At 49.6% G+C, this 16,049-nt stretch overlaps 10 protein-coding genes across 10 annotated transcripts; 5 read left to right on the top strand and 5 right to left on the bottom strand.

Annotated features, from left to right (window-relative positions):
* The first annotated feature begins 59 nt into the window (after positions 1–59).
* On the top strand, positions 60–1,893 carry BO86DRAFT_336178 (cysteine protease ATG4). The gene is made up of 5 exons (XM_025668903.1): positions 60–401; positions 516–839; positions 901–1,069; positions 1,122–1,349; positions 1,401–1,893. Exons 1-5 carry the CDS (start codon positions 245–247, stop codon positions 1,753–1,755), a joined length of 1,233 nt encoding a protein of 410 aa, XP_025528869.1. The 5' UTR covers positions 60–244; the 3' UTR covers positions 1,756–1,893.
* A 215-nt stretch (positions 1,894–2,108) lies between these two features.
* BO86DRAFT_398347 (histone H2B family protein) lies at positions 2,109–2,686 on the bottom strand (the record flags this gene model as incomplete). Its single annotated transcript, XM_025673548.1, has 4 exons — positions 2,109–2,199; positions 2,249–2,336; positions 2,393–2,464; positions 2,515–2,686. The coding sequence occupies 4 exons, from the start codon at positions 2,684–2,686 to the stop codon at positions 2,109–2,111; spliced, it is 423 nt and encodes a 140-aa protein (XP_025528870.1).
* A 621-nt stretch (positions 2,687–3,307) lies between these two features.
* BO86DRAFT_272506 (histone H2A) lies at positions 3,308–3,858 on the top strand (the record flags this gene model as incomplete). Its single annotated transcript, XM_025667232.1, has 4 exons — positions 3,308–3,360; positions 3,419–3,507; positions 3,560–3,763; positions 3,818–3,858. Coding segments are annotated over 4 exons (387 nt in total), but the record flags the coding sequence as incomplete, so codon positions are not given.
* Positions 3,859–4,149: 291 nt separating this feature from the next.
* Positions 4,150–4,910, bottom strand: BO86DRAFT_408827 (NADH dehydrogenase [ubiquinone] 1 beta subcomplex subunit 9). The gene is made up of 5 exons (XM_025674372.1): positions 4,769–4,910; positions 4,583–4,715; positions 4,438–4,516; positions 4,340–4,381; positions 4,150–4,266 (listed from the first exon to the last, which is right to left on the bottom strand). The coding sequence occupies exons 1-5, from the start codon at positions 4,786–4,788 to the stop codon at positions 4,241–4,243; spliced, it is 300 nt and encodes a 99-aa protein (XP_025528872.1). The 5' UTR covers positions 4,789–4,910; the 3' UTR covers positions 4,150–4,240.
* Positions 4,911–5,100: 190 nt separating this feature from the next.
* On the top strand, positions 5,101–7,505 carry BO86DRAFT_56728 (putative dihydrolipoamide succinyltransferase). Its single transcript, XM_025677482.1, has 11 exons — positions 5,101–5,388; positions 5,449–5,501; positions 5,556–5,627; positions 5,681–5,736; positions 5,810–6,157; positions 6,227–6,619; positions 6,674–6,733; positions 6,794–6,848; positions 6,905–6,972; positions 7,029–7,100; positions 7,160–7,505. The coding sequence occupies exons 1-11, from the start codon at positions 5,228–5,230 to the stop codon at positions 7,202–7,204; spliced, it is 1,383 nt and encodes a 460-aa protein (XP_025528873.1). The 5' UTR covers positions 5,101–5,227; the 3' UTR covers positions 7,205–7,505.
* Positions 7,443–8,247, bottom strand: BO86DRAFT_455336 (uncharacterized protein; the record flags this gene model as incomplete). The annotated part of the gene is made up of 2 exons (XM_025677104.1): positions 7,443–8,014; positions 8,079–8,247. The coding sequence occupies 2 exons, from the start codon at positions 8,245–8,247 to the stop codon at positions 7,443–7,445; spliced, it is 741 nt and encodes a 246-aa protein (XP_025528874.1).
* A 1,275-nt stretch (positions 8,248–9,522) lies between these two features.
* BO86DRAFT_388184 (protein-L-isoaspartate O-methyltransferase) lies at positions 9,523–10,652 on the top strand. The gene has a single exon (XM_025671791.1). It carries the CDS (start codon positions 9,911–9,913, stop codon positions 10,448–10,450), a length of 540 nt encoding a protein of 179 aa, XP_025528875.1. The 5' UTR covers positions 9,523–9,910; the 3' UTR covers positions 10,451–10,652.
* Positions 10,466–12,433, bottom strand: BO86DRAFT_57041 (DnaJ and TPR domain protein). Its single transcript, XM_025677483.1, has 2 exons — positions 11,368–12,433; positions 10,466–11,309 (listed from the first exon to the last, which is right to left on the bottom strand). The coding sequence occupies exons 1-2, from the start codon at positions 12,343–12,345 to the stop codon at positions 10,722–10,724; spliced, it is 1,566 nt and encodes a 521-aa protein (XP_025528876.1). The 5' UTR covers positions 12,346–12,433; the 3' UTR covers positions 10,466–10,721.
* A 379-nt stretch (positions 12,434–12,812) lies between these two features.
* BO86DRAFT_455339 (putative mitochondrial translation release factor (RF-1)) lies at positions 12,813–14,322 on the top strand. Its single transcript, XM_025677105.1, has 3 exons — positions 12,813–12,955; positions 13,017–13,183; positions 13,237–14,322. Exons 1-3 carry the CDS (start codon positions 12,856–12,858, stop codon positions 14,245–14,247), a joined length of 1,278 nt encoding a protein of 425 aa, XP_025528877.1. The 5' UTR covers positions 12,813–12,855; the 3' UTR covers positions 14,248–14,322.
* A 76-nt stretch (positions 14,323–14,398) lies between these two features.
* Positions 14,399–15,818, bottom strand: BO86DRAFT_310260 (putative mitochondrial tricarboxylate transporter (Ctp); the record flags this gene model as incomplete). The annotated part of the gene is made up of 9 exons (XM_025667856.1): positions 14,399–14,456; positions 14,521–14,670; positions 14,724–14,759; positions 14,838–15,095; positions 15,188–15,335; positions 15,406–15,537; positions 15,594–15,614; positions 15,671–15,725; positions 15,786–15,818. 9 exons carry the CDS (start codon positions 15,816–15,818, stop codon positions 14,399–14,401), a joined length of 891 nt encoding a protein of 296 aa, XP_025528878.1.
* Between the last annotated feature and the right edge of the window lie 231 nt (positions 15,819–16,049).

Raw genomic sequence — 16,049 nt, forward strand, 5'->3', positions numbered from 1 at the left:
GGCTGCCAGTAACATCAAGCATAAATACCATGCCCATCCTGCTACGCCACCTGACGAGAGACTTCTCAGTCAGAAGGTGCAGCACCAGTGCTCATATGGCCCATTCCGCATGACCCAAGCGGGCCGGCGATGTCCTAGACCCACCCCCGCCGGACACTGACGTAGCAACCGAACCGGCGACAACCTTCCATCCTCTGAGTGCCCAGAACTGAGCACCGTGCAAACCCAGAGAGACACATCAACCATGAATGCTGCGGATATCGGCCGCTGTAGCAAGCGCATTGTGCAGTATATCTGGGACCCTGAGCCCAGGAATGACAGAGAACCACACGAACCAATCTGGTGTTTGGGGGTAAAGTACCTTCCTGCCGAGGGGCCAGAAGTCTCACAGACCAAGACCTGTAAGCCCACCCGCAACCACAAAGTCCCGCATACACAAAACAAGATAGAAGAAGGAAGAAAAGAGAGTACGCCAGCGAAGTGGACAGATCAACTAATACCTGCATACCACGTAGCCGATAATGGCCAAGAGGAGTGTCACGAAGGCGATGAAGTTGCATCAGCGGTCTCAAAGACACAAGGCGCACCAGAGCATATTTGGCCTGAGACCTTCATCTCAGACTTTGAATCAAGGATCTGGATGACCTATCGATCACATTTCACACCAATACCCAGGACAGATGGCCACAATGCCAGTGCGTCCATGACACTAAGCGTCCGACTACGAAGTCAGTTGTTGGATACCCAAGGTTTTACATCAGATACCGGATGGGGCTGTATGATAAGATCAGGCCAAAGCCTACTGATCAATGCGATGGCTTTTCTGCTACTCGGGCGGGGTAGGAAACAAAATCTCAGACATTTAACGAGAGCCATTTTACCTTGCTAATATCTTGATAGACTGGCGTCGCGGACAGAGACACAAGGAAGAAGCCAGCTTGCTATCGCTTTTTGCAGATAATCCCAGTGCCCCCTTCTCGATCCATCGTTTTGTACAGCATGGTGCACAGTCATGTGGTAAATTCCCAGGAGAGTGGTTTGGGCCATCCGCAACCGCCAGATGCATCGAGTATGTGAAACCCACACATCAAGGTATCGACTGGAACTGAAGATCAAGCTAGGGCGCTCTCCAATTTGTGGCAAGGACCAGCACTCAACGTATATGTCACAAATGACACAGGGGAGGTTTATCGAGATAGATTCCTGGAAATCGCACGTAGCGGGACGGATGTGATTCAACCAACACTCATACTTGTCGGAATAAGACTGGGCATCGATCGCGTGACACCGGCATACTGGAATGGCCTTAAGGCTGCGTTACAACTCCCCCAGTCAGTGGGGATAGCAGGGTATGTCCCCGAGTACCTGCCACTAAACCAAACTGACGCGATGAACATTAGGGGACGTCCCTCGGCCTCGCATTATTTTGTAGGCCACCAAGGTTCGCATTTATTCTATCTCGACCCCCACTTCACCCGCCCAGCGCTTCCAGACCGTGACACAGGGCAGTCATACTCGAAAGATGAGATCGACACTTACCACACCCGACGACTGCGGAGGATTCACATGCGGGATATGGATCCAAGCATGCTTATTGGGTTTCTCATTCGAAATGAAGAAGACTGGCAGGACTGGGAGTGTCGGTTGAAGTCGGTAGAAGGCAGAGCGATCATCCATGTCATCAACGAGGTGGATACATCAAAAATGGGGCGAGATGCTCTGGACGAAGTCGAGGTATTGGACGATACAGAATAGACACCTGGAACGAATGCGTGGGTCTTAGTCCAGAAACACTTTCCTAATAATGTACGTCAACCCAGTAGAGCTGCGTGAATGAAAACATGGATATGGAAAGCAATTCAGAAATAGAATTCTGCTAGGGAAGGCAAAATTGCGCGACCAACCCCAGATCCGTGTTATGTTACACCGCATTCATGTCACGAAAACCATAAAAAACATTTGGCCCAAGGGGAAAAATAAAGCCATCCCATGACACATTAGAAAAAAAAATCCCGCGAACACCCTGTAACCCACCACCTCAGAACCGTTGCTGATGACGAGGTAGCATAAAAACAATCCCGCAGAAACAAACAAACAAAACAAGAAGCTTATTTGGCAGAAGAAGAGTACTTTGTGACAGCCTTAGTGCCCTCGGACACCGCGTGCTTTGCCAATTCGCCGGGAAGAATGAGCCTCACACTGCCCTTCGTCAGCTGGTGCCCCAAGATTCATAGAATTGGTAACTTACGAGGTCTGGATCTCCCGCGACGAGATAGTGGATTTCTTGTTGTAAGCGGCGAGCTTGGAAGCCTCGGTAGCAACGCGCTCAAAGATATCTGAAGACAGTCAATAAATTTGATCCGATTATTATGCAGCCGGGATCCAAGCATACCGTTGACGAAAGAGTTCAGGATGGACATGGCACGAGTGGAGATACCAGTGTCGGGGTGGACTTGCTTCAAGACTGCGGCGAGAATTAGCTTCGTACATGAAAGCACAGTAAAGCGAGCGTACCCTTGTAAATATAGGAGGAGTAGGTTTCCTTCCTGGTCTTTCCACGCTTCTTCTTGTCACCGGTGCTGGCAGAGGCAGTCTTCTTGCCGGCTTCCTTCTTCTCAGCGGGGGCCTTTCCAGCGGGGGCCTTGCCACCAGTGCTGGGCTTCTTCTCGGCAGCTTTAGGAGGCATTTTGAGTGTTCTGTTTAAAACGTAAAGGCTGGAGGTAAAAGCGGTTTGCGTTGAGTTGTAGCGTGGAGAAGGACGGAGAACAGGATGATGAGGAAAACTGAAATGAGGGAGACGCGGTGACGAGAGAGGCGCGCTACTTATACCAGCTCGCAAATGCCTAGTTGATCCTGAGGTCCGCGAAAGAAGCAGAATTTCAATACTGTATTGAATACGTATGATCTGTATGATTAAAGGGTGGGGAACGCGTCACCTACCGCCACAGAACGCCTCAGATCACGCTAGCATGACTGTACTGAAACATACCCCATTCATTACAGAGCTATACCACATAAGGTAACCCCTACCCGGTGGAATCAAGCCAAATCCATCTCCGCCAAGCCATGCGCGCCAGGTGATATGATCTCTTCTTTGATTGGTTAGCCCCGCTAAGCGAGAGGGTGATCTGAAAGGCTCCCCATTAGCCCAACGTCACCCTTGTCGCGTTATTATATATGTCCTCCGCTCCCTCGCGTTCGCCGTCAACCCTTAACCCCATAAAGTAACCTTTTCGCCGTGTTAACGTCTTGACCCTATCGCATACCTTCTTCTTACGACCCCAACTAAAAAACCACAACCATCAAAATGACCGGAGGAAAGTCTGGAGGCAAGGCCAGCGGCAGCAAGAACGCCCAATCGTGAGAGCCACCATCAATCATTCACCATAAGTGAAGCTAATCCAATCATGTCTTCTAGCCGCTCGTCCAAGGCCGGTCTTGCGTTCCCTGTTGGTCGTGTCCACCGTCTTCTCCGCAAGGGCAACTACGCTCAGCGTGTCGGTGCTGGTAAGCTCCTCGAATCGTCTTTTTCACTTCTACCTCTCTAACATGGCATCAGGTGCTCCTGTTTACCTTGCCGCTGTTCTCGAATATCTTGCCGCCGAAATTCTCGAATTGGCAGGCAACGCTGCCCGTGACAACAAGAAGACCCGTATCATTCCTCGCCATCTCCAGCTCGCCATCAGAAACGATGAGGAGTTGAACAAGCTTCTGGGCCACGTCACCATTGCTCAGGGTGGTGTCCTCCCTAACATTCACCAGAGTATGTTTAGAGTTCTCGATATACATTGACTGATATGGTGCTAACACAATCTAGACCTTCTGCCCAAGAAGACCCCTAAGAGTGGCAAGGGATCGGGTAGCCAGGAGCTGTGAACAATTTTTCTTTGGTTTGGGTTTTCTGATTCGGCGTGGATTGGTTCTCTTATTGATGTGATAACGGGGTTCTGGTCTGGGCACGTTAATGGCTCTGCGTTTATTTTCTTCCTTTTAGCTTTTAGTTTCATGGTTGTACATTATGTCCACGGACATGGAATGATACCGAGAATTATTTATGGATACAAATTTTCATGATGCTCTATTCAAGACTTCGACGTGTCGAGTCTTGTTGTTACACCGGCAACCGCTGCTTATCGCTTTTTAGTATCTATAGTTTACTGCATTAACCAGTATTGCTGCAAGTGTGCTATTCAAATTATAGTTTTGTAACAGACATGCTAAAATACTTCGTGGACGGCAATCAGTGGCCCGCAGGCTGGGAAGCGACTAATGGGTGTCAGTACGGCGTACCGGACAACATCCAAGAATCTGTTATGAAGGACAAAACGGATGAACTCACGAGGCAACTGGGGGGCAGGAAGGTTTCTCTCCCATTTACTGCCTTTTGAAAAGTTAGCACCTGATTCTTGCGGCAAGCTAGGACTAGCAATCAAATACCTCCTGGGGCAGTGGGCGCGCGATAGGGGTCGGGGTGCTTCCATGTCTCAAGTAGTTTTTCGGTTTCCTGTAACAGCACCTGTTGAATCGCTATTAGACTAGGTCTGGTATTACTGTACTTTGTAGTTCCAAAATTCAAGGATACCTTCTGTTGTCGAGGGTCGCGAACGTCTTTATTTGCGTCGAACAGTGAACGAATGTAGACTGCCTGTCCTCGCCAAACCTGACGGTGAACAGCCCAATCCAGGGCAAGTTTCAGGGACCGTCGATAAAGGGAGCTGTAATGCAGAGTCAGATTCTCTCTAGAGAAATTTTGTATTGACTGACTTACGCAGCAGCGCTAAGAGGCATTGTGTCTGGGGAAGTCCGGGTTTGAGGAGATAGATGACGATGATGTGCCCTCGGCTTCGAGTTCTACTTCATTTGACAATTCGGCCTGCGGCGGTCCTTGGCGGGCGCTGGAAAGTGCCAAGCTGGCAGTCTTGGGCAGCCGAAAAAGCGTAATAATTATACTCCGTTCATTTGCCGGTCGCATGGAAAATGCAGCTTCTCTTGAGGGAAATTCCGGTTGTCTCGGCCCGGGCTCGAGCTCACGTACCCCGACATAAGTTTCATCACTTCCTCTTAACTTACTTTCAATAATTGAACCTGCATTCCAAGTTGGATCACAACTCAGCTGTCTTCGCCTCGCCCGGTTGCCAGAGATCACACAGCGGCTTAACTGTCTTTCTCGGACGTTGCTATTGATAACTTCATTGCTCTTTTTTGTTTCTCCTTTACCTGGGTCATCATGGCTTCTCGACTGCCCTTTCACCGTCTGCCTCGGAGCACTCAGGCCTTCCGCGCTGTTTCTTTCGGTCGGCCCAGAAGCTTCGCCTCGAATGCGCTCCAAAGAAATGCTAAAGTAGCCGTTCGGCTGAATCCAGCTTTGCAACGGTTTACGGGTTCGGGGTAAGTCCTTCTCGATAAAATGGCTTCGGTAGCAACAGACGGCTTAGAAAGGCTCAGAAGCTTCACCAACCTTACCGCTACTCCCTTCGGAGCCCACCAAATTAGAACCTATGGTACATAAAAGCACCCTGTATCTTAGCCGGCTGTACTAAATTGACGACTTATAGCGGACACTGTTGTCAAGGTTCCACAGATGGCCGAGTCTATTACCGAAGGCACCCTAAAGCAATTTTCGAAACGTGAGGGTCCTATATGCGTTCACATTGCTATAAGTCACTGACGGTGCCACCAGAGGTCGGGGATTACGTTGAACGAGATGAGGAGATTGCGACAATTGAAACTGACAAGGTACGGACGTTTAATGACCATGAAACGTGGACTTTGAGATACACCACGTTCAACAGCCGCTTACCCGTTCTAGATTGATGTCTCTGTTAATGCCCCAGAGTCTGGCACGATCAAGGAGTTCCTGGTGAGCGAGGAGGACACCGTTACGGTTGGTCAGGACCTTGTTAGACTGGAGCTCGGAGGGGCCCCGGAAGCAAAGACGGAGGAGGAGGCATCCCAAAAGTCTGCAGAACCAGCTAGTCCCGAGCAACCCACGGCTTCGGAGCCAGAGCAAGCAAAGACGTCTGAGGCACCAAAAGCGCCCACTCCCGAGAAGCCTGCCGCCAAGGCAAATGAACCCAAGAAGTCGCAGCCCGCGGCACCTAAGTCGCAGGCCCCTGAGGATAGCAAACCGAGCATTGGGGGCCGTGAAGAGAGGAGGGTTCGTTGCTATCATAGTCATTGTGTCATGGTCTAGTTTGAATTCGCTAACACGACATGCCACGTACAGGTGAAGATGAACAGAATGAGATTGAGAATCGCTGAGCGCTTGAAGCAGTCTCAGAACACGGCAGCCTCCCTCACCACTTTTAACGAGGTGGACATGTCGTCACTCATGGAGTTCAGGAAGCTCTACAAGGACGATGTGCTGAAGAAGACGGGTGTCAAGCTGGGATTCATGAGCGCTTTCTCTCGTGCATGCGTCCTAGCTATGAAAGATGTCCCTGCAGTTAATGCATCCATTGAGGGGCCGAATGGCGGTGACACCATTGTCTATCGAGACTATGTTGATATCAGTGTAGCCGTCGCCACTGAAAAGGGCCTTGTGACACCGGTGGTCCGCAACGCGGAGACTATGGACCTTGTCGGTATTGAGAAGTCCATTGCAGATCTCGGCAAGAAGGTCAGTCGCCCAAGCTCATTGGATTGCACAATCTAATTTTAGTACTCATTCCAGGCCCGTGACAACAAGTTGACGATCGAGGACATGGCCGGAGGTTCTTTCACCATCAGCAATGTAAGTTGTGTTTTTATCCATGCTTGGCATTGAACTTTATTGACAACGCTGACTTCACAGGGTGGTGTGTTCGGCTCTCTCATGGGCACGCCGATCATTAACCTTCCACAGACGGGTAGGTTCCGATGTCTTAGGCTGGTACAGAGTAGAAAACTGACTAACATGTTCAAGCCGTTCTTGGACTTCATGCCATCAAGGACAAGCCTGTTGCCGTCAACGGTAAAGTCGAAATTCGCCCTGTAAGTCCTTACTGCATCCCGACTGTCCCCTTAGCTTGAGCTGACGTTTGAACCAGATGATGTATCTTGCTTTGACTTACGATCACCGGCTTCTGGATGGCCGGGAGGCTGTCACTTTTCTTGTCAAGGTCAGACACCGTACCTAGAGCATTTCTTACCCATAAACTAACCTTATCACTTACTCTAGGTCAAGGAATACATTGAAGATCCCCGTCGCATGCTACTGGGCTAGGCTATTTGCCACAACTTGTTTGCCGACTGGCAGCGGAGGCCCAAGGAACACTGCCATCTCCGCGCGTTCCTGATATCCTGGCGTGTAGAGTATTGTTTTGCATGGGTCTGTTTTAGAAATCATTCATCGACATTGGTTACTGTTCAATCCATGTAGAGAGGCCCATCATTGCAGCTAGTCTTGTGATTTGTCTTGCCAATCTCCGACTATAAACTGTGCAATGACCGGTTATGGGCTTTCAAAGTCCTATTCTTTCTTTCAACTGCCTGGTCTCTTCGCGGGTAAGCCCACCCAGTTTCCCTCTCTCTAATTGCAGCAGTATGGGTGGATCTAGCGATTGCATTAAGTTGGCCAGGTAATCAATCACTGCACGTGCAAGCTGAGCTGCAGGCAGTCCGTTTGATATATTCCTTAGATGAACCTCTAGCGACAAACCGCGAGGTGGCTGGAAGTATTTCAGGTGCCCTTGTCGTCCCTTCGCCGTTGATTTTTCTTCTATGACCTTGTGTACGCGGTTAATACACTCGTCGTAGCCCGGGGTTGACGGAATGCCGGTCGCCGCAAGCTCCTCTTTTGCGGCCGCCATAATCAGGTGAGCTAAGATGGCATCTTTGAGCTCGGGCCAGCTCTCCCCTGGTCCTTCGCAGAGCGCGAGAAAGTTGGCCAGTAGGAACAGGGCAGTTGCTTCCGCAGCGCCGTTCTGTAGTAAGGCATACCGGCGACAGAATATCACGGCAAAATTCAGCAGTCGGTCTTTGGTACATATGTCATCCGGAAGACTATTTGGGTCCAACAACACTGCTCTGGTTGCTGGTTTGGCAGTTGGAAACAGTCAGTGTTTTGATGAAGGTGACAGAAGCTCGGTCATACTTACTTTGAATGGTTCTCAGGTACCACTCGATATTATGGTCTTCTGGCTTCTGCCCTTCCACCCTCGCTCTTCCGTGGCATAGGAGTTGGTCAATTGTTGTGCAGAGAAGATAATCGAACATGAGGACATCGACCTCTGCTTGGATGGTGGAGTCGGCTTCTTCACTTTCCATGATTACATGTCAAAAGCAATTGACTAGTACAGTACGTGTCTGTTGGTCGCATGTCAACTATGGAGATTGTTGCCAGTCACATATATGACTATCATGACCACATGTATCAAGCCTAGCAATAGACCAAGGTACAGGTGAGTTCTTACTAACTGTGGTAATTCATGAAGGAAGCAGCTCAGCCAACCCTCGTGATTTCGGTGCTGTGGCACGAAAACCACTCACCGCCCATATACATCAGGTGACTTTTCACCTACTTAGTATGAGTACTGTACTTTTCAAGCCAACTCACCTTTTACAGGTATGTACTGTACAGTACGGAGTATTTGCTATTTTAAGGACTCCACACAGTCCACAGTACTTAACTACTTACTAACTACTTGAAATTGCGTATACACTTTACATTAGGATTATTATGGCTCTTGATGTCTATATCAGGGGGTTTTGAGGTCACTTTACATTGGGATCTATTTTCAGGGGAATGGTATTACTGTTCTTTGATGGTAGGGTTCTTTTTTCGAGGTGTTAATAATGTATTGAAATTCCATTCTGCTTCCTGATTAGCAACCAGTCAATTCATGACCCTCTACGGAGCAGTCAAGGTCCTCGATAACTAAGAAGGGAGTGGCTTTGGTGCTTCTAGGGCAGATGTTGGTGCTGAGTGGCCTGGCCAGTATATATGCATGTAATCACTCTTCCCTGGATGATGTTCCATTGTAAAGCAATTAAGCCTAAGGGTTATTCCAGGTGATTCGGCAACCTTGCCGGGGGGGGGGGGGGGGGTTGCCGCTCGATTTATATATATCAACAACCCCTGGTTGCCCCTCTGGACCCTCAAATATATACAATACAAGCAATGACAGAGTCCAGTAAGCACCATGTGCAATTTAGTAGAAATGAAGCGAAATCAAGTCGAAAAGACCAGCCTATAGAAGATCCAAGCTTATCAGAATCTCGGCTACTCAGGTTTGTTACTACACGTATATACTAGTAATGCATGTGAACGCACAGCGGCTGCTTATCATTTGCGCAATCATGAGACCTAGTAACTAGTTATGATAATTGACGTCATAGGACATCCGTATCACTCCGGAATTCCCGCCTCAAAGGTAGAGATGCCCCACCGTTTTTGATCTAGTCCAACAACGAACGACCTTCATACTTGTCTACTACACACATATCGAGTAATACCGATCCACGTCTCTGGCATTCCATTCTGCTGCTGCTGCAGGGGCGCACACTTAAACTTATATGCTTGCTGGGATTTTCGCCATAACTACGCCCTACACGCAATCTGCCCGGACGCTATACTCAATGGCGTGGTACTGTTCTGGATCAACCAACAGCGAATTGGTTGAGAACCTGTACAGGACCGGTCTCATAAAGAGTGAAAGGGTGAGAGATGCCATGAAAGGCGTGAGCAACCCCCTTCGTCCCCTTCTCACCCACCAACCAAGAAATCTCGTTTACCTCTACCTGGAGATCACTATCTCTGGTCGAGGATAAGCCACGAGATAAAAGCCAACGGTTCCCGAATGAGGCGAATTTTGTAGTCGGAAGTCTGACATAGGTATGCAAGGTTGACCGGGCCCACTATGCGCCCTCAAGGCCGTACTCGGATTCGCCGCAGCCAATCGGACACGCCGCGACGATCTCTGCACCTCATATGCACGGCCATGCATGTGAATATCTTATCGACTTTCTCAAGCCCGGCTCGCATGTCTTGGACATTGGGTCCGGATCAGGTTACTTGACCCATGTTTTTGCCAACCTCGTCACTGATCCATCGGCTGCAAATCAAGCAAATGGCCAAGTTATTGGTATCGACCACATACCGGAGCTCGTCAAGTTAGCCTACGAGAACATGAGCAAGTCAGAGCAGGGTCGTAAGTACCTCAAGTCCGAAAGAGTGAAGTTCATTGCTTCTGATGGGCGGCTGGGATGGTCCCAAGGGGCGCCGTATGATGCCATCCATGTCGGCGCGGCCGCTGAACGGCTACATCCTGTATTGATTGAGCAGCTTCGCACACCCGGGCGGTTGTTCATCCCCGTGGACATGGACAGTGACGATGGAGATGCGGGAAGCCTTGGGCCAAGCGGCGGACAATACATATGGGTTGTCGACAAGAAGGCAGACGGGTCCGTCAGCAAAGAGAAAATCTTCCAAGTCAGCTATGTTCCCCTGACAGACCGCCCGAAGAAATGATCATGATTAACCTGCCTATATCTCTTGCCATAATTGACTGAATACACAAGTTTGCACGTCGGGACGAAATCTACACTAGGTTCGCGACTGGAATGTATGACAATTACCTTGAATGTATGCCTGAATTTTCAAAAGAAAAGCTACCCCCCCCGATCACAAGGTGCGAGATACATATGCCACACGGGAAAACTAGCTACGTAATCTCTCAAGAGACAGTGATGGAGACATCTAGACGAATAGTTTCCTCGACATTAAATATAACCTTCTGTTGTCAACGAAAAGGAAAACCACCGCCGGGAAAATTGAAACCCTGCCCAGAAAATTTGAATTGGGGGCCCCCTTGTTGAAAAAAGAATTGTTGACCGCCACCGAACGGCCCGGATTGGAATGGATTACCCCTCTGGGACTCGGGATCATTGGGGTCATCGCCGTTGTCATAGCGTCCTCTTAATTCAGGATCCGATAAGACTTCGTAGGCCTCATTGATGGCAGCCATCTTCTTCTCAGCCTCCTCCTTGGATACTCCACGAGATATGACCTTGTCGGGATGATGTTGTTTTGTCAACTGACGATATGCACGTTTGATGGTACGCTCGTCGGCATCACGCGTGACACCCAGAACCTTATAGTAGTCCTTTTGTCTAGAGCGCTTTTGAAGAACGTGAGCTTTCTGTAACAGATCCTGAATTTTCTTAGAGCTGGGATGATGCTCCTTCGCTTCATTCAGCACGCTTATTGCATCTTCAAAGCGATCCTCATCGATGGCCACCTGGCCTTTATACAGAAGACCTGCTAAAGACGATGGATTCAAATCTAGCGCCTGAGAACAATAGGAGGCCGCTGGTTTACGTATCTGTGTCTGGGTCGGAAGTGTTAGTGATAAGCCAGACAACCACGGAGAACTGGCATTGACAAACCTCCTGGTAGGCCTCACAGGTTTTCTCAACCAGTGAGGCAAAGAGCCGATTGGGAGCGGCTGGGTGGATATATCCGGCTTCCCTTGCCTGCCTTACATCATTCTGTACATCGACTATTAAACCACTATCGTCACCGACTCCCACCAGCAAATTGACAACATTGTTGAATTTTCTAGAAGTTGCAGCGTTTTCCATGGTCTGAATTCTTTTAAGAAGCTTCTTTTCTCTGCGGTAGAGACGATTGCAGATTTTCGAGTCGGGGTCTGAATGCAGGCATCTGCGAACCTGAGAAATGCCGCGATCATAGTCACCAAGGGAGTAGAATAGCATCGATGAAATCTGCAGATGGGGTTCCAAGGAGCCGGGAGATATTTGGGAGATATGTGCGAGGTCGCTAAGACCTTCCTCTATCTCCCCCCGCTCGAACCGACAATGAGCTCGGGTTTGTCGGAGGCTCAGAGACATGCTTGCTTTGCTGAGGGCTACATTCGCGTGGCTAATGCAAGCATCCCAGGAACCAAGCTTTTCTGCCTCGTGTGCAAGCAGCGCAGAGCCTTGCGCTTCCTGAAGCTCCTTGAATTCTGAAGATGAACCCTTACCAGCCTCACCGAGATCTTCTAAAGCCCCTGCCCAATCTGCAGACTTAGCCCTGAGACGAGACCGCTGCAGAAGGGCGCTCTCAAAACCTGGCTTCAACTGCAGAACGCGATCGAAGTCGGCTAAAGCCTGAGAGTTCTTGCCTAATGAAAGGTAAGCCGCGCCTCTCTGGAAGATGACCAGGTAATTTGCAGGGTCTCTTGAGATAGCCGCATCAAAGTACTGTAGAGCGTCCCTGGGCGAGCCACCGGCAAGATGCGTTTTCGCAGATGCGATCAAAGATGAAAGTGGGGTGTCGTGAGAAATTGGTGAGGGTTGCCAGCCTTTTACGACCGATAGGAAGGCCAGAAAGACCGTAAGGAGCCCTGGAGAGACAAACATCTTGTAAAAGGAGACACGCCAATCGATGAGTATAGGACGGTGGAAATGTAGGACGTTATGGAAATGGTTTCATATTAGAATGTAATAAAAGACGTCGCAGACGAGAGGCGGCCAGTGACAGGGTGTAATGCGGGTAAGAATGACCTTTTCTATGGTCGGAGAGCAAGTTACATATTTTAAGGAATGTTGATAACAGCCAGCTCTGACCGTGGTGATTTATTGTCGGAGATGCTTGTTGCGGGATGCAGCAAGTCCTCAATCTTCCAGTCTGGCCTTTACAACACTGTACTGTACGTACATACAGTAATTCGCGCACTGTCTTGCCCTGAAACAACGGCTGGTTACCGTCCGATTATTGTTTCATACCGTACAGTATGGTTACAATGCTTGATTGCATATGCCACGTGACCCGATTACCCGCGGAGAATTGGCCGCTGTAGATTCTACGATTTAATCTGCATGGCACTGGATGTTGTCACCGATCTTGTTTGTTAAATCGGGAACTAGACAATGTTCAGAGTACCATGGGTTTGCTCTCGGTGTCTGGTCCGGCCAGCCAGGACCTCTATATACCAAGGGTTGCTTCTACAACGTCGGACGTACAAAACAGGTCAGTTTGTTCCACGCTTGCGTAGTACTCTCGATGACCATGGCTCATGCGCAAATGATAGGATCAGATCTATCTCCAGCTCTCCTTACACACGCACGCACTTTGGCCGTCGAGCATGCCGCTCTCAGTACTCAATTAGCTGATTCCTTCGACGCCAAGATCGCAAAACGGATTGGAGAGCTAGCACAGGTTGCGGACACTCTAAAGGAGTGGGATAATGCAAACGAAGCATGTGACTCTTGGGTCCTCACATCGATCTGCTCGCGCTGACCAATGCACAGACCATATCCGAGTTACAGTCCTTGTTAGATGATCCGAAAACGGAAGCTGAATTGAAGTCTTTGGCCATTGAAGACCTAGAAAGTAGCAAGCTCACGTTGCCCAGTATATCAGAGAGTCTTAAGAAAGCGCTCATTCCTCGCCATCCCTTTGCAGAGCTCCCATGCCTGCTTGAGATCCGACCTGGCGCAGGTGGGGATGAAGCAGGCCTGTTTGCTTTCGAGCTGATGAAGATGTATATCGCCTTCTGCTCTCGTCGAGGTTTTCGTTGTACCATCATCAAGAAAGAAGGCGGAGAAGGGTCGGCCGAGGACCGCCTTAGCGAAGCAGTTCTGGAGATAGAAACGGATGGTGCATACGACACCATGAGGACAGAGTCAGGTGTGCACAGGGTTCAGAGAGTCCCGGCCACGGAAGCCAAGGGCCGTACTCATACTAGTGCTGTGAGTGTCATGGTCCTCCCTAGCTTCCCAGAAACAGGAAGTGGCACCGATGGAGCGCATGGTTTCGATGATCCCAACAGCGACTATTACATTGACCCACAGGAAGTTCGCACGGAGAAGATGCGAGCTAGTGGTGCTGGCGGACAGCATGTGAACAAGACTGAATCTGCGATCCGCTTAACTCACATACCGACTGGTATCGTAGTCTCGATGCAAGATTCACGGTCCCAGCATTCAAATCGAAAGAAGGCATGGCAAGTTTTGCGTGCGAAATTGGCCGAACAGAGGCGAGAGGCGCGAGAACAGGAACTTGTTGAGCTCAGGAGAGGAGCTATGGGTGGCGTTGCCCGAATGGGCCGAGGCGATAAAGTTCGCACGTACAATTATGGGCAAAGTCGCTGCACAGACCACCGTAGCGGGCTCACTGTGCACAATCTAGACGACGTCCTAGCTGGTGGCCAGGGGTTAGAGTCCGTAATGGATAGTGTACGGACATGGTTTGGTGATCGCGAAATCGCAGTCATGACGGCAGAAGCATCGATCAATCACGAGGTACAGCGACGTGCTTAGCAGGCTTGAGTGTATAGATAATGGTTCCGAATGTTGCCATGATGACTACGCTGTTAAGCAGGTTTTCAGCAAGTCCATTCGATTACAATTCGATCTCAATTGCGCACACACAGCCCGTAGTATTCTATACATCACCCAGCTTCATAACGACTTAGATGTAACGCCTCTCTGGATCAAATGTGTCCAATGCCTCCATCGTCTTCTCGTACCTGTTTTATCATTAGCCGGCCACACAGTTGGATCATATCATCTACGGGTCGATAGAGCACATACATGGTGAATACTATGCCGCCACTCATGATGAGCCTCGCTAGTCGTGGAACGGCTCCCGACCAGAAGGTCAGAATGCCCTCGTCCTTGAAGATGCGTGCAGCGCAGACGAAACTATTCCTATAATTCTTACTGGCTTCTAGGGATTGCATCCTAATACTGTGTCAGTACGCGTGTCTGAGGAGATATTTGACTAGAACACAAACCTGGTCTTCACGGTATCAAGGGGTTGCGTAACATAACTGGATGGAGATGGATTAGCAACTCCTCTGGACAGAGATATCGGCCAAATGACGAGAGTAGGGCCACAGCAGGCTTACACCGTGATAAGGCCGGCTATTCCACCGATGGCAAAGGTGCTCACAGTCCCCAACTTCTCTCCAGGAGCGACCCAGCCTTGGGCCATCTGTTTCAGCATTGTATAACTCGAGAATCGTGTCGCCGAGTTGGCAGCCTGGCGTGCGGTTGTAGGAACGAATCCTTGGAAGAAACCTCGGATGCCCCTTTCTTGGTAAATGATCTTGCTCCCATGTAGAAACCCACGCATCCGGGGCTTCTGTGACTTTCGATCGTCAATTCTAATAGCGCCACAGGGTGTCAGTTCTGTCCGCCTGAACGAGGAGTGGTGACCTAAGCTCATGAAGTGGTTGGCGACCAGGGTCTGACGAACAGTTGTGTTTTGATGCTCTCAAACGGCGTGACTGCCAACAATGACTCAGTGAATCCTGCACCGAAGCCCGCGACAACTGTTCGGGGCCCTGAGATCTTGCCGTTCTCGTCTTGCAGAAGTGACTTCAGCCAGTCGAAAGCAACGAACCCTATCCACGAAACCAACGAATCAGTCTCAAGATATGCATCAGAATCAGCACTAAAAACAGAATCACTCACGAATTCCTGCCTTAAGGGAATTTCCAATGATCAGGGTTGTGCACCCAGCATACCATTGTGAGCCAAACGGTGGCCATGGTAGTTTCTTTGCGTCGGGGAGTCTGCGGTTGAGTTGCGTACGGGTCTTTGCAACTGGAAGATTAATCAGCTATTGAAGATAGATCATCCAGTATCTGTCTTTTCCGTACATTCGGCTGGATAAGTGATTGCTAATACTGTTTAGCTTTTTGTAAACGGAGGCCAAGTGAGCATAGCGAGGTATTACCGATCTCAACGGCACCGGCGGTTGAGCCCGCGATAATCGATCGCAAAGTACTGGGCTGGCGTCCACAGTTTAGAAGTAATATTCTCATGGGCATTCCTCTTCAGACTGAACGGACCTTCGACCGGTGATCTTTCTCGGCGGTTGCCATGGGAGAGATTGTTTCACCGGGTACAATCTTGACAATCTATCGTGTCAAGGAGTATCTGTCGGGACTTGAGTCAGAATTCAACCATGGCGGACTATAGTTATTTATGGTCTAACTCACTAGTTCCCCGGTAACCTTATTAGTACGGGATTCCGCAAGTGCAGAAGGCGCAGGACTCTTGCGTCAGCCGAAATGCCGAACTTGGCTCTACAATATTATTCACTTAAACGAAGT

This window comes from Aspergillus japonicus (genome assembly GCF_003184785.1).
Source record: "Aspergillus japonicus CBS 114.51 unplaced genomic scaffold BO86scaffold_16, whole genome shotgun sequence".
Classification (NCBI taxonomy): Eukaryota; Fungi; Ascomycota; class Eurotiomycetes; order Eurotiales; family Aspergillaceae; genus Aspergillus; species Aspergillus japonicus.

What these genes read in the sequence shown, in the direction of transcription:
- BO86DRAFT_336178 (XM_025668903.1), top strand. Translation starts at nt 245, where the DNA reads ATGAATGCTGCGGATATCGGCCGCTGTAGCAAGCGCATTGTGCAGTAT. An exon ending in AGTCTCACAGACCAAGACCT is followed by an intron (nt 402 to 515) that starts GTAAGCCCACCC and finishes CATACCACGTAG; the next exon opens with CCGATAATGGCCAAGAGGAG. An exon ending in CAGTCAGTGGGGATAGCAGG is followed by an intron (nt 1,350 to 1,400) that starts GTATGTCCCCGA and finishes GATGAACATTAG; the next exon opens with GGGACGTCCCTCGGCCTCGC.
- BO86DRAFT_408827 (XM_025674372.1), bottom strand. Translation starts at nt 4,788, where the DNA reads ATGCCTCTTAGCGCTGCTGC. An exon ending in GCGACCCTCGACAACAGAAG is followed by an intron (nt 4,517 to 4,582) that starts GTATCCTTGAAT and finishes GCGATTCAACAG; the next exon opens with GTGCTGTTACAGGAAACCGA. An exon ending in TCCTGCCCCCCAGTTGCCTC is followed by an intron (nt 4,267 to 4,339) that starts GTGAGTTCATCC and finishes GACACCCATTAG; the next exon opens with TCGCTTCCCAGCCTGCGGGC.
- BO86DRAFT_56728 (XM_025677482.1), top strand. Translation starts at nt 5,228, where the DNA reads ATGGCTTCTCGACTGCCCTTTCACCGTCTGCCTCGGAGCACTCAGGCC. An exon ending in CGACAATTGAAACTGACAAG is followed by an intron (nt 5,737 to 5,809) that starts GTACGGACGTTT and finishes TACCCGTTCTAG; the next exon opens with ATTGATGTCTCTGTTAATGC. An exon ending in CATTAACCTTCCACAGACGG is followed by an intron (nt 6,849 to 6,904) that starts GTAGGTTCCGAT and finishes AACATGTTCAAG; the next exon opens with CCGTTCTTGGACTTCATGCC.
- BO86DRAFT_388184 (XM_025671791.1), top strand. Translation starts at nt 9,911, where the DNA reads ATGCACGGCCATGCATGTGAATATCTTATCGACTTTCTCAAGCCCGGC.
- BO86DRAFT_57041 (XM_025677483.1), bottom strand. Translation starts at nt 12,345, where the DNA reads ATGTTTGTCTCTCCAGGGCTCCTTACGGTCTTTCTGGCCTTCCTATCG. An exon ending in CCTGTGAGGCCTACCAGGAG is followed by an intron (nt 11,310 to 11,367) that starts GTTTGTCAATGC and finishes CTTCCGACCCAG; the next exon opens with ACACAGATACGTAAACCAGC.
- BO86DRAFT_455339 (XM_025677105.1), top strand. Translation starts at nt 12,856, where the DNA reads ATGTTCAGAGTACCATGGGTTTGCTCTCGGTGTCTGGTCCGGCCAGCC. An exon ending in ACGTCGGACGTACAAAACAG is followed by an intron (nt 12,956 to 13,016) that starts GTCAGTTTGTTC and finishes CGCAAATGATAG; the next exon opens with GATCAGATCTATCTCCAGCT. An exon ending in AGTGGGATAATGCAAACGAA is followed by an intron (nt 13,184 to 13,236) that starts GCATGTGACTCT and finishes ACCAATGCACAG; the next exon opens with ACCATATCCGAGTTACAGTC.